General features: G+C 53.4%; 1 protein-coding gene across 2 annotated transcripts in view; it reads right to left on the bottom strand.

Annotated features, from left to right (window-relative positions):
* Positions 1-12697, bottom strand: part of FCGBP (Fc gamma binding protein) — a 38839-nt gene extending 26142 nt beyond the window's left edge. The window contains exons 1-5 of one of the 2 annotated variants that reach the window (XM_037047479.1): positions 12643-12697; positions 10186-11436; positions 8105-8454; positions 2723-3293; positions 84-688 (exon numbers count right to left, since the gene is read on the bottom strand). In XM_037047479.1, coding sequence (XP_036903374.1) covers positions 84-688; positions 2723-3293; positions 8105-8454; positions 10186-11436; positions 12643-12697 — 2832 coding nt within the window. The remainder of the gene's footprint in view (positions 1-83; positions 689-2722; positions 3294-8104; positions 8455-10185; positions 11437-12642) is intronic. The other variant, XM_037047478.1, reaches the window with a different exon arrangement.
* Between the last annotated feature and the right edge of the window lie 1268 nt (positions 12698-13965).

Below are 13965 nucleotides of genomic sequence, written 5' to 3'. Positions count from 1 at the left end.
TTCTCCGCACCCCCTGCCCCGCCCCCACGCGCGCCTCCCCCNCCCCCCCCCCCCCCCCCCCGGCCCTGGGTGCTCCTCCTCACCAGCACTTGCCCAGGGTGCTCCCTGCGCACGGCCACCACCACGCCACGGGCCTCCACGCGCACGGCGCGCGTGTAGCTCACCGCCGAGCTGCCCCGGTGTTCGTTTTCCACCAGCACGCGGAAGGAGGGCAGAGCGGCGTTCTGGCCGCACGAGCCCGTCAGCAGGTAGGTGCAGGTGCCCATGAAGTCGAAGCGCCGGCCGTCGAAGGTCACGTAGTGCGGGTCCCCGGACGCCTGGCAGCTCCCGAAGCTTTTGGGGTAGCAACCCAGGAGGCCGTTCTGGACGTGGCAGCGCGTCCCGGCGGGACAGCCCTTCGTATCGCTGCAGCTCACCTGATGGGTCGCGCCGTCGCAGGTGCAGCGACGCTGGCACTCACCATCCGCCCACACCTGCTGGCCGGGCGCCAGGGGGCGGCCCTCGTAGGTGCAGCCGCAGGACGAGGCCGCCACACAGGCGCCGCCGCTGGCCACGAAGCCCGGGAGGCAAGTGCAGCCCTCCACGCAGGGGCGCTCCGAGCAGTTGGCCGGCGCCGCCGTGGGATTGCAGGAGGCGGGGCAGGCGGGGCTGCAGGAGTCGTAGCGGCTGTTGGCCGGGCAGGACAGGGCTGCGGGGAGACAGGGATCGGGTCAGGCCAGCACAGCGGGGGGGGGGGGGGGGGGCCCTGGAGGCGGCTCGGTGGGGCACGTGCCAGGACTTCCCGCCCCAACTCTGCTCCTCCTTCAGAGACCCGCTTCTAGTTCAAGGCCCTTCCGTTCTTCAGGGGCTCAGGCCCCCCGCCTCTGAAACATAGTTGACCCCTCCCCACTTCATTCCCTGGACAACCAATCTGTCAGTAAATTCCGGGGGCTCCGTATTCAGAATCTACCCAGAATCTGCCCCCTTCTCCCACCGCCATCCCTACCCTGGTCCTATTCATCCCAGCAGCCTCCTGCCTGCGCTCCTCCGGTCCCCCAGCCTGCCCCTACCTCCGTAGGTTCCTCACAAGCCTGTGAACACCTGAATCAGAGGACATCCCTCTCCTGCTCCGAGCCCCTTTGTGGCTCCTTCCTGCTCCGAGTAAAAGCCAGAGTCCTCCTGCTGGCCCGTGAGGCCCCGCGCCACGTGCCCTCTGACCTCCACGCCCTCCTCTCATTCTCCCTCTGGCTCACTCCGCGGCAGCCACAGTGGCCTCCTTGAGGGTTGGCTGCACTCCCAGCTCAGGGCCTTGGCTCTGACTGTCCCCTCTGCCTGTGTTGACATCTCCTGGAAAGGCAGTGCGGTTCGTGGTTGAGAGAAGGCTACGGGAACCCAGGTAGCGTGGGTTCAAAGGCTGGCTCTCCCTTCCTAGCTGTATAGTCAATGAGCAAACGATTCCAACCGCCCTGTGCCTCAGTTTCCCTGTCAGTAAAGTGGCATAATAAGAGCACTGGACTCACAGGGCTGTTGTGAGGAGTACATGGGTTCATCTGTGCAGAGACATCAACTAAGCACTATTATTACTATTATTATTATTAGCTGACTCTGTTGCCTTACCCCCAGTCTCTGCCCCAATGTCACCTCCTCAGAATGGTGTTCCCTGAGCACCTTCTCCATGAGCATCCCACTAAACCTTATTTCTCTCTCTCTGAAGTTACTCCATGGTTTGCTGCTCACTGTCTGTCCTCCTCAAGTTTATGAGTTTTGTGAGAGGGGGGACCAGGTCTGCCTCAGTCGCAGCTCAGTCCTCAGCACCAAGGACAGGGCCTGGGCCAGTGGATCGATGCACTGGCTGGTTTCTCCTTCTGCACCAGGCAGTAGGAACTCCGGCGAAAGGGGTGAGAACTGAGCAGTGAGGACACAGCAGTGACCAAGACAAACCTCAAATGGCTCAGTGTCTCTCCCATAAGGACTCCCCCTCCAGCGTCTGTCTCAAGCCTTGAGCCTGAGGGCCTCTCCTCCCTCTCGTCTGGCCTTTCTGCCTCCTGAACATTTCTCTGGGAGCCTCACAGGGGCAGGGGCAGGTGGGTGCCCATCACCAGCATGGGGACGGGACCAGATAAGGGCTCAGGGACTGCCTGTTGAGTGAATGAATAAAGGAGTGAAAGAAGGATTAAGGGAGTGCACACCTGCCTGGGAAGCTTGGACTTTACCCAGAGGACGTCAGGGAGTCATGTGACGTCAGGGGCTCTAAGTGAAGAAATGTTCCCATGGCTGCTGCCAGTCCCTGAAGATGACCTCTCAGGCCAAACTTAGCACATGTCCTTCTTTCAGCCTGGAGCTCATTTCCTGCTCCCCTTTTCCTGTCTAGTTCCTAGTCCTCCTAAGAATTGCAGATTGGACACCCCCTTCTCTAATAATTCCTTCTGAATCCCCAAGGCTGAGTCTGGAAGCTTCCTTAGTGTCCCACCGGCTTCTTTGACCTCTCCCATCCTGACCCTGACCACTCTGCCCGTGCCTCCCCCAGCCCAGCTGTGACCCTCCGGACTGTCACTGTCAGAAGATACGTCTGCCTCCCCCTTGAGCTCACTGTGAGCACTGCCTGGCCATCTCGGCCATCCCCCTGTCCTTGACACGATCCAGCTCCAGGCTGTACCACAGTAAGGGCTCAGATGTTGAGCAGATGTAAGGGGTCCCCTGCCTCCCGCCCTGTGCTCCCAGCTCTGACCAGGGCATCACTCACGGCAGTTGGATGGTGACCTCCAGTCATTGATAGATATGCCGAGCTCCAGACAGGCCTGGGCATAGGCGCTGAGGCCACGGCAGAGGCTGGGCCGGTCCCCGCTGACCGCACACAGGTCGTACACACAGTCCTCCAGGAAGGGCCGGGGGTCCAGGGCATCGTGGCAGGCGGCAAAGGGGCCACTAGGATTGGTCAGCATGCCACAGAGACGGTCACCCTCATAGTGCTGGGTCTGGCCTGGGGTGCAGGAGGGACAGTTGCCCTGACAGCCATCCTCACACAGGTAGTCCTCATCATCCAGCTTCCAGCTACTGGCAAACGTCTCAACATCAGAAGCCTGCTCCCCATCAGGTGTGAGGAAGTCATCAGTGGCGTTGCCATTATAGTTGCCACACAGTCCGTACACCTGGTTTTGGAAGCGGGCAGGCAGGCTCAGGGCCAGCTGGCAATCCCAGTCGTAGGTGACCACCAGCCCGAAGTCCGCCTCCACTACGGCCCGCGTCCCGCTCTGGTGCACACTCAGGCCACCGTTGGCCAGTGAGACAGGCAGGCGTGAGCGCTGGTTGTCGATCTGCGGAGGGGGTAAGGAGGGAGGGCAGTGGTCAGGTCCTGTGTGTTCGGTCCGGCAGCCCCTCGTCTCCTCCTACTCACTTCCCTGCTCCCGCCGCAGTAGGGTTCCTCCCCCTCGTTGTTGCCACCGGCCAAGCCTCGAGATCTTTGCTGTTGCTATCCCCGTGGCCTGAAACGTTCTTCCCGCAGGTGCACACACAGCCCGCTCACTTCCTTGCCGCTTACAGAAGCTATGCCTCAGAGGTCACCATCTTGGGGGGGGGCCTCCCTGACCGCCCTGTTTTACATGGCTTCTCACTGCCTTCACTCCTACTTCTCACTCCCCTTTTCTGTTCTCTTTTGTTCCCATAGCTTCTGAGTTGCTAAGATATCATTTGCATGCACCGTCTGTCTAACTCCACAGACTGTCAGCTCCTGCTTCATCTCTGGTGCCTCGGACGGTGCCTCACGCAGCAACAGCAAGTGCTCAGGGAGGGAACGAAGGCCCTGTGGCGTTAGATAAACACTCCCTGGGCACTCGCTCTCCTGGCCGGGGCTGGGAGGTCACGGAGATCCAGGGCTGATTAAGACAACCCTGACCCTGCTCTCCCAGGTCTCCCAGTCCAGTAGTAGAGACAGGCCTGCCACTAGACAGTGACACGTCAGAATGGACAAGGCTGGGGTAGTGGAGGCACAGGAGGCTGTGGGAGCCTAAAAAGGGGGTCAGACCCAAACTTGCAGGTCAGGGGAGGCTTCCGGGAGGAAGTGACGACTGAGCTGAGCTGTAAAAGATCAGTAAGAAAGAATCACGAAAATAGGGACAGGGAAGGGTATTCCTTTGCAAATGTCCCAGTGGAGAGGGGTCCAGCCAGAAGATAAAGAATATGTCTCTGTCCCCTGGACCCATTTCCTCTTCCTGAGCAACTCTCTCTTACTTTTTCTCCACACAAGTTCATCTTAGCCAAGAGGATGGAGTATCAAAATGGAGTAACAGATGGAGTAAACAGCATGAGCGATGGTCTGAAGTTATGCTCAATCAGCCAGTTGTCAGTCAGTCAACAAGTCCTCCATGAGCCCTACTGTGTGTCCAGGTCTGTGCCAGGCAGTGCTGTGGGTACAACAGTGACCAAGACAGCCTGAGACCCCACACGCACAGGCTCCCAGTCTGGGGACCACTCTTTAGGTCTGTCTCTCCCCAGGGGTAATGATCTCCATTTTTAAATGGTACAAGTAATATTTGTTCATTACAGAAAACTTACAAAATGTGTGTAAGCTGAGAAAAGACGAGCCACCCCTATTGCTGTAGACACATACTCATGCACATTTGGAAATCATACCAGATTTTTCCTCTACCTTTAAACACATTTATGTTTAAAAAAATAATAAGACCATGCTGATATCACCCTTTCACGAAGTCCTCTGCTTACGACATCCTGCGAGCATCCTGCCACAATTCTACCAGAAGCTCTAAGCCTTTGGCAAGTCACTGACCAAAGTGATGGGTGCTGTCCCTGAATAACTGCACAGCTCACTGTGCAAAATTCTGCGTGCGATCTCAAGGGTTGGAAGTCCCCTGAGTTTGTGCCCAGTCCCTCTAGATCTCAAGAACATCAACTTTGATGCACTTGGCTATGAGGCGCACGGAGCCACCTGCACACTCACAAGATGAGGAAAGTGCCAGAATATTCACTGCAGTTTTGTTTGCCTTCGAGAACAAAGCGTCCGTCCACAGGGGACTGAGTTAAATGGACTGCGATGCACCCAGGCAGTGGAGAAGGATACAGCTATAAGAAAGGAAGGCAGGCTCCCTGCCACGTCCAGTCCCAGCGCCAACCAGGCTGTCTGACAAAGTCCGAGCATGGGGAGGACGACTGCAAAAAATCGTGTTCCGGCCTGGCGGGCGTGGCACGAATGGATATGTGGTGCTGATTTTAATCTTGCTGTCTCTTGGTGTTCTAACCTTTACCTTTTTGGTAATTTGGAATCTCCCAGAAATGCTGACCATTCTCAGAGCTGAACAGCAACTAGGTCAGGCTGAGAACAATATCACCGTGGCCTTTCCCCAAAACAACACCTCCTTCCCTGACCTGATTAAGCAATTGTAGGATATGATGATATCAGCTAGTAGGGGGCCTGGAATACCCAAGGCAGCCCCCTTAAGTAAGTCCCGAGGCAAATCCCCTCTAATGAAATAGCCCCTGAATGTCTAAAGTTGTTGGAATAACAGCCCCTCCTTTACCTTGAATAGGGATATATATCAGAATTAGACAGGCAAAGAAATAAGAGAAGCTAGTTAGCTATTAAGCATATAGAAAACAGTTACTAGGGAGATAGAGTTTACAGTACACAGAGAAATATTTTAGACAGAAAGATAGATAGTTAATTAAACATCACAAAGGCTTATAATGAGTTTCCTAACCTCTGCTCGGTCTAGCGTATCGTTTTGCCCCATGACTAACTCTGAGAACTTTAATAAATAATAAGACATTCAAACTCTGTACATAGAGCTATTTCAAATTGTCTGATTAATAGTTCTCCTGGTTAAAATAATTTTTATTTAACATAATTGAAACTATGGGAACTTTTGTACTTTTCCTGGTTACCTTTGTATTGATTTTTTCTGCTTAACTGATCATGCTATGCACCTGTAAATGTTAATCACTATCAGAAATGAAAATATAAAAACCTGCTTGTACTTGCAATCAACGGAACAGTGCTTCACCTGCCTTTGAGCTGTGTAGTTGCCTGTTACCCAGCGCCGACGCCTATCCTCACCTCGAGGGACCCCTGGACCCTGCTGCAGCTGGACCACGGCAGCTCCCTATCCATTGGTTTGCAAACAGCTCCAGAATGTACAGTTCAGTGCAGAATGCACAGTGCAAACCAGAGCGTATAGTACAGGGCACTTTACTAAGAGAAGGGAGAGGTAAGGATGTGTGTTTGTGGTTGCTCATATTGGCATAAAGAAACCCTTTGTGGACACCCCAGGCATCACTAAAAGTCCTTACTCGTAGAGACTGGAGAAGGGTTAGATGAGGGGAGGATAGAAACAAGACCCCTCCTTCACAACATGCCTTCTTTGTTTTGAGCTATGTGAAGACTTCACTTACTAAAAAAAAAAAAAATCAGTTGCAGCAACATAGAAGAACCTCCAAAGTATTATGGGGAACAAATGAAGCCTTACACAAAAAGAGTGTTATCATGGCTGGAGTAGCTCAGTGGATCGAGCACAGGCCTGCGAACCACACGATCGCGGTTTGATTCCCAGTCAGGGCACATGCCTGGGTGGCGGGCCAGTTCCCAGCAGGGGGTGCACAAGAGGCAACCACACATTGATATTTCTCTCCCTCTCTCCTTCCCTTCCCCTCTAAAAATAAATAAATAAAATCTAAAAAAAAGATTGTTATACTCAGTGATTCCATTAATAGGAAGTTCTTAAATAGGTAAAAGTAATCTGTGGTGGGAAAAAATCAGAACTGTGATTGCATGTAGAGTGGGTCAGGGATTATTGGGGAAGGGGCATGAGGGAATTATCCACAGTGATGAAAATATCCTGTGTCTTAATGCAGGCTTGGATTGCACATTTGTCAAAAATCAGTGAATTGTACAGTTAAGGTTTGTGGATTTTATTATGTATAACTTTTATTTCAAAAATAAGCAATAAGAAGTGTAAAATATTGTATTCCTGTTATGATATGGATGTCAAGGTCTTTAAGGGTGAAATATACTGGTATCTGGAACTTACTCTAGTGTTTGAAAAAATAAGATGGGCCCTGGCTGGTGTAGCTCAGTGGATTGAGCGTGGGCCTGAGAACCAGAGGATCACGGTTCGATTCCCAGTCAGGGCACATGCCTGGGTTGCAGGCCAGTTCCCAGCAGGGGACCCACGAGAGGCAACCATACATAGATATTCTCTCCCTCTCTCCTCCCCTTCCCCTGTAAAGATAAATAGATAAAATCTTTCTTTAAAAAGGGTACAATATTTGAAAAAAAAGATGGATTGTTGAATGGGCAGGGGGGTGAGCAGATGGTGCAAGTGAGATAAAGCAGGAACAGCACAGTGTTTAGAATCTAGGTGATTGGCATAAGAGTGTTCACTGCACAGTGATTTCAACTTTTCAGATGTTTGAACACTTTCATAATAACATAGTGAGGAAAAGGGAATAATTGCTCTTGGCTCCTACTGTACTGACTGAGTAGCAACCCATTGACCAGAGACAGAGAAGGACCTAGAGGTTAAGACTGGGACTCAGGAGCCACCCTGCCTGTGTTCCCAGCTCCATTGCTTATAGCTTGAAATCTGTCAGAAGTTACTCATTTTTCTGGACTTCAGTTTCCTCATCTAAAAGTGTTAATAATAATAATAATAATAATAATAATAATAATAATAATACCTGCCTCACAGATTGCTGTGAAAATTAAGTGCATTGATACCTAAAAAATGTTCAGAAACAAATCTAGCATATAGTAGATGCTCACTAAACTTAGTGTTTGGTCACTTAAGAAATTCCCCATTTTTGGACAATTTCTTCTCTTCCTTTTTTTCTCCCTTTCTTTATTTCTTTTGCTTTGTTTTTTTTCAATTACAAACCGCAGTGGCATAAACTCTGAGCACCTTTAACATTTTTAGGAGTACAGTACTACCACTGAACAAAAGGGGTTTAAGGTTACGCCCTGGATTTTCAAATTCCTTTTTTCCGGACCCCACTCCCTGGACCCACTTCTTGCACCCTCCGCCCGTGACAAAAAGCTCAGGTTGGGGGCCTGATACCCAGGCTTTGCATCTTCCTTCTACCTGATGGGCATTAAGTTCTGAAGACTCCGGATACTTACCCGGGCGAAGCCAACTTCCCCACGGGCCAGCGACACGATGTGGCCGTAGGTGCGCACGGTGACGGAGCCCACATAAGAGACTCTGCGGCTGCCCCTGTGCTCATTCTTGGCTTCCACGCTGAAGGCTGACAGGCTCTGGTCCTCGCTGTTCAGATCCACCATCATATATGAGCACGTGCCCATCATGTCATAGCGACGGCCATCGAAGGTGGTGTAGTGGGGATCACCCTGGGCTCGGCAGGTGGCCACGGGCATTGGCACGCACCTGGCCTGCCCATCCACCACCTGGCAGAGCTCGGAGAGGGCGCATTTCACACCTTGGCAGGAAGGCTTCTCCGCAGGTCCCTGGGCTGGGGAGGGAAGAGGGGTGGTGAGAGAGAAGCAGTTGGGAATGTGTCCATGCGGGTGGGAATCCTGGAACGACGCCGCTGCAGAGTTGGGACAGTTTGCTCGCAACTGCCCATTTTAGAAGTAGGGAAACTGAGGTCTGGAATCTCACAGGATGAGAGCTGCTTAGGCCTGACTGGAGCCCAGACTTCCCGATTCCCCAGTTGAATCCAGCTCAGCCCAGAAGGACTGGAAGGCAGTGTGGAAGGACCATCAGGAATAATCATGGCAATCTTAAGTTGTTCATTTCCTCTCCCAGTTTCCCCCTCGCCCGTACCTTCTCGCTCAGGTCAAAGCGCTGAGGCATCTTAGAGCGAAAGACAGAAGACAGAGATTGTTTAACAGAGTGGAAATGACGGTGGAGTCAGGCTGCTGGGGTTGGAATCCTGGCTCGGCCAATCAGCCGTGTGACACTGGACAAGGAATGTTAAACTCTCCGTGCCTCAGTTTCCTCATTGGTGACTTGGGGGTGACAACAATACCTCCTTCACAGAGATATTTGGAGAGGAAGTGCAGCCAGGTTTGGGACACCCCCAGGCATTCCTCATTCTACTAGTCAAGCCCAAAGTGACCCCCCCCTCCAAAGTTGAGTGGCTTTTATGCCACAGAGGGAAGCAGTCGGAGGGATACTTTTGCCAGTTCTGGGAACCCCGGTGTCTAAGGTCCTAGCTTAAGGGGTGAAGGGGGGTTTCCAAATAAGGAGAGACGGTTCCTCCTCCTTTGCTTCCTAGCTTTCAGCCGCTCTCGTCTCCTGTCTGTTCACAACAGCAGCTTGGCCCTGCCCACTTGCCAGGCGCCTCCTAAGTGCTTTACAAATGTTACTCATTGTACCTATGAAGAGGGTGAAGTTATTACCCTCATTTTACAGGAGCGGAGAGACGGAGGCCCACAGAGGTAAAGTCACGCACCTCGGGCCACACAAGCAGAAGCTTGGATTTGAACCCCAGAAATCTGGCTTTCACATCTGTGCCATCAAGCACTGTGCTGCCTGGAACAGCTTCTTCAATGCGCTGAGCCTGAGGTTTACACATAAGGCCAGGTCCTGGAGATGAACTATGCTAACATGTACGAGACGCCTAGAATGGTCTCTGTTGTGTTGAGGGATAACTCGCCTCGCGTGGTAGGCATCGTTATTACTAGACGTTAGACCTCCTGAGTTGGGGCATAAACATCACAATACCAGTTGGGAGAGAGCTGCAGTTAGCAACTGGTATACTTGTGTATCAGTTGCTAAAATAGCAAACTATTTCCCCCCAAACTGGTAGAAAGCTGCTGACTCAGCCCTGCCCAAAGATCCCTGCTTTCGGCACATTGGCCCTCCCCCAGGAGCCTTCCCTCACATCCCCCCAAAAGCAACAAAGTTCTGATGCCAGACACCGCGGGGAAGCTTCTAGAATGCTGCTTCATGCTCTGCGATCTCTTCTGATTAATTGGGACCCTGGATCATACCCATTGTTAAACATTTAGAGTATTCTACATTCTGGGGTGGGGAGGGGAGTGCAGGGAGGGAGGGTCTGGGAAGCCGCAAGGAAAGGAAAGATGGACGTCAAGGAGGTTGGAGGTGGTGTGAAGAAAACAGCCCAGTGGAACCGGAAGCCACTGAGGAGTGGGCGGGTGGGAAAAGGGGAAGGGCGAGAGAGCCCACAAAGGGGACACCTGGTGGATAGGGCAGGGTACCACGCCCCATCACTCACTCTGGATGCAGGCCGCCGCCGCTCCATACCCCCCAGACGGGACCAGCCCTAAGACGAACAGTCCGAAGTTGGTAGTGGCCGTGATCTCGTGGATCAAGCTGGCGCCGAGGTCCACTTCGGCATAGGAGAACTCGCTGCCTGGTACTTCTACCCAGGTGAGTCTCGCCTCCATCCTGCGCCCATCCATGGTCAACTCATCCGCAGCCTTCGTCGGTGCCACCATCATGGCCACAGCCTTAGAGCCTGGGATGCTATTGACCATATAGGCAGAGCAGTAGGCTGCCACCGCTGGGACCAGGACCAGGTAGGTGTCATAGATCACTTTGTCCCTAATGCCACCTGCCCCATACAGCAGGACCTGGATGCCCACATCTGCAGACAGGTAGAGTGGCTGGGATGGCCGTAGCTCAAACTCAAGTACATCACCCTCTTGGAGCGTTCTGACGTTGCTGATGCTTCCGTGGTAGTAGGTCAGCTTCGTGACCTGGCTGGCCATGACATAGGCCAGATCGAAGCGGACCTGGGAGGCCAGAGGGGGCACCACATAGCGGGTGCCCCAGGCAGACGTGGGTAACAGCTGTTCCACCACATGGTTGCAGCTTGTGTGTTTCGAGGCACAGGTGTGGCCGGAGAGAACAGCCACGGGGCTGCTGGCTGTGACCTTTGACCCTGAGAGATCAGCCACGCTCTGTACCTGGGCCACCTGGTAGGGCTTCAGAGTCACATGAAGGACACTGCCAGCTGGGTAGATCTTGCGCTGGAATATCACTGCAGCCTTCAGCTGTACACTGATGGAAGCCCCTGACGCACCAGCCACCACAGCAAACTCCTTGACATTTTTGGCCGAATTGCTAGAGGTTGTGAACACAAAGTACTCAGTTCCCAGGGCCCAGACAGGCCGCAGCAGCGTCACCTCCCCTGTTTGGGGCTTAGTGTTTATGGCCTGCACGGAGATGGTGTGGTCAGATTTGACTACCACTGCATTGTTGAAAATGTCACTGCCGATCATCTCAGCCGTGTTGCTGACCGTGACCATGACCATCTGCCCGGGCTTCACTGTGACATCCTGTGAAGCGCCGTCCACCTGGGTGAGAATGGAGACTGAGGCAGTGTTGTTCGACAGACTGGAGAGGAGGAGGCCGAAGTGGGCGAGGAAATTGAAGAGTCCGGGCTGGTCATTTTGCATGAAGGCTGTGAGGAATTCCTTCCCTCCGGTGTTGCTGGGGTCAGCTGAGGCCTCCTGGGTCACTGCTGGGGTGGAAAAATTCACTAGTGGGTTCGCTTATTCATCAGAGAAGTAACCCCTTGCCCTGGACCTGGATAACATGTTAAATATTAACTCGATCATCCCCCGTCTTCTCTTTCATGTCTCCTTTTTTGTACAGCCTTCACCTACCAGCCTTTCTGACTTTTGTCTTCCAAAGGCCTGAGTGCTTTGGACAGGGATTTCAAACTCAAATGCTGACAGGGTCAGGCAATAGAAAAGGGGTCGGGTAGTGATTGTGAAAATGGAGTATTCACACTCCATACTCCATTCATACTTCATATTCATGCACCATTGAAAGTGGAGTGTTGCTACCAGCTTTAGCTTGTTGTTATTTTGATGGCTTATTGGCTCTTCTTTCCCTTTTTGGTGCCAGATCTTACCATTTTTCAAGAGAAACTGGCTGTCTCAATTTCCATGTGGAATGTCCAACCCCAAATTTAAGCGCTTTAAGCACTAGGGGGCCCAAAGTGGCTGGATTCAGTTGCCAATTTGTGATTTCTGCCTTAATAGAATTGGGGGAGGAGGGGGGCAGTGGGAAGTGGGTAAAGGGAATGAGGGGGTTACAGGAGTGTGGACGAAATGTCTCCAGGTAACAGAGAGCAGTAGGTACTTTTCAACACCCTCCAATGGGAAGAGATATCTCCAAGAGAGAGGGGAGAAGGTGGGGGAGGGAGAGAGAGGAGTTACAGGTTCTTGGGGACAGTGTGGGAGTCACAGAGGAGTGTCTGCTGAATAGGGGAGTGCCTTGAAGGGGGATCCCAGTATCCCACGAGGCCAAGGCATCAGGTGTCCCGTCCTGGTGTCCCACCCTTTCCCCAGTCCCTCCGCTTTACGTAAGGCCCTAGTCCTGGACACAACCCTGAAGAACTGGGTGCCAAGCCCTCCAAGAATAACTTTAGTGAAATTTTCCACCAACTCAGCGGAATGAGGGTTAGGATCTAAACTTCTGTTGAGTAGCAGAAAATCAGGGGAGCGGCCGTTTTTGCATCTTGCCTATAAGGATGAGGTGTCCACCTGAATCCCACCGCCCTTCTCTGGACAGCCCAAGGGGGCTCTCTGCCACTGCAGCCAGTCTGGGGTGCCGCTGGAAGAGGGGTTTGTGGAAGGGGGCACAAAAGGTGGCACTGACCAAGGCAGGCAGAGTTCCCAGATGGGAGCAAGGGAAGGGATGGGATCTTGGTCTTACTTACCCCACAGGAGGGTTGCTCCAGCCCAGAGAGTCCACCAGCTCCGCAGGAAACCCATGTCTGCAGTGGGGAAAGAGAGAGGGTCATAGAAGGCTGGTCTGCCCTTCCTGCCGGAGACTGTCCCAGAGAGGAAAAAAGGGCCCAGTCTCGGGACAATGGCCACCTGGGCAGTGGGAAGGCAGAGGTGGGCTGGATCCAAGGGCCAACGTATGTGTGTATAGGGTAGTTGGATATCCAGTGGGTCTGGGGGTCGGGTGAGAAGGGCAGGAAAGGAGCAAAGATGGAGAGTTGGATGCCCATTGGGTCCAAGGGTAGGGTGAGGAGGCCTGGAGTCAGGGGCAAGAGTCGGGGATCTCACGTCCCACTTGCAAAGGGAACCCAGTCTCTCTCACCTGCAGGTCCCTGGAGCTCCAGGGTTAGCTTCTTCGCTGGGCTATATAAGGGAGGGTTTTTTGGCTCCTTGGGGCCACACCCTGGGACACATGCCAGGCGGATGATTCCAACTTCCTGGAGGAGATGGCTGATCTCAGGGCCAGGAGGAATGGGGACCCGGAAGACCTGTGAAGGGTGGAGGGTGGAGGGCGGAGGGCGGAGGGCAAGCCTAGATGCCTGGGTCCTGAGGGAATGAGAACAGCTGGTGGCTGTGGCCTGGGATCCTGCTGGAACTTCAGTCCTAGAGGGGTGGTGTCCCTGAGGGAGACAGCTGGGGAGCAGGGCGCTCAGACCTTGGGTCCTTGGGGGCTGGGGAGGAAGGTGGAAGATGGTATTTGATCTTGTTTGCTGAACAGAAGCTGCCTGCAGATTTTTCCCTTGGCTCCTGCCCGGAACAGTCGCAAAGGACCCGCATCCGGGTCCTGGCTGCTCCCCAGGCCCTATAAACTGATCCCTAGTCCCCAGCCGCCCAATTCCTGTCTTTAGGCACCACTAGGGGTGAAGTACGGTGTCTGAGATAGGGGGTGCCCGAGCACCTTGCTTAGGCCCGTGGAGTGAGATGTAATACCACCACCCTCCCTGACCCCCGTCCTACAGGGACTCCTGGGGACCTTGACTGTGCAACGGAATCATTAAGACTAACCTCACTGGGCTTATTTATCTTTCAGAGGACGCACATGTAAACTAAAGGACTGCAGGTGAGAGGCAGGCTTCTCTGTGCGGAAGCTGGGGGCTGGGGCTGTGTGCACAGAAAGACAGAGGCCTCTGTTTCCGGGGTCCACGCGGACACTGGGTTCTACTTCCTGGAGAATGATTTGTGTTCTGGCCCCGAACAGGGACTGGCTGAGCAGATTTTGAGTGACTCTATGCCCCCCATCACCCCAGAGCCTGCCT

Source organism: Sturnira hondurensis, unplaced genomic scaffold (assembly GCF_014824575.4).
Source record: "Sturnira hondurensis isolate 20B ecotype Veracruz unplaced genomic scaffold, ASM1482457v3 Scaffold0005791, whole genome shotgun sequence".
NCBI lineage: Eukaryota > Metazoa > Chordata > Mammalia > Chiroptera > Phyllostomidae > Sturnira > Sturnira hondurensis.
The sequence above is the reverse complement of the archived record's forward strand: the minus strand, read 5'-3'. Positions and strand labels throughout refer to the sequence as shown.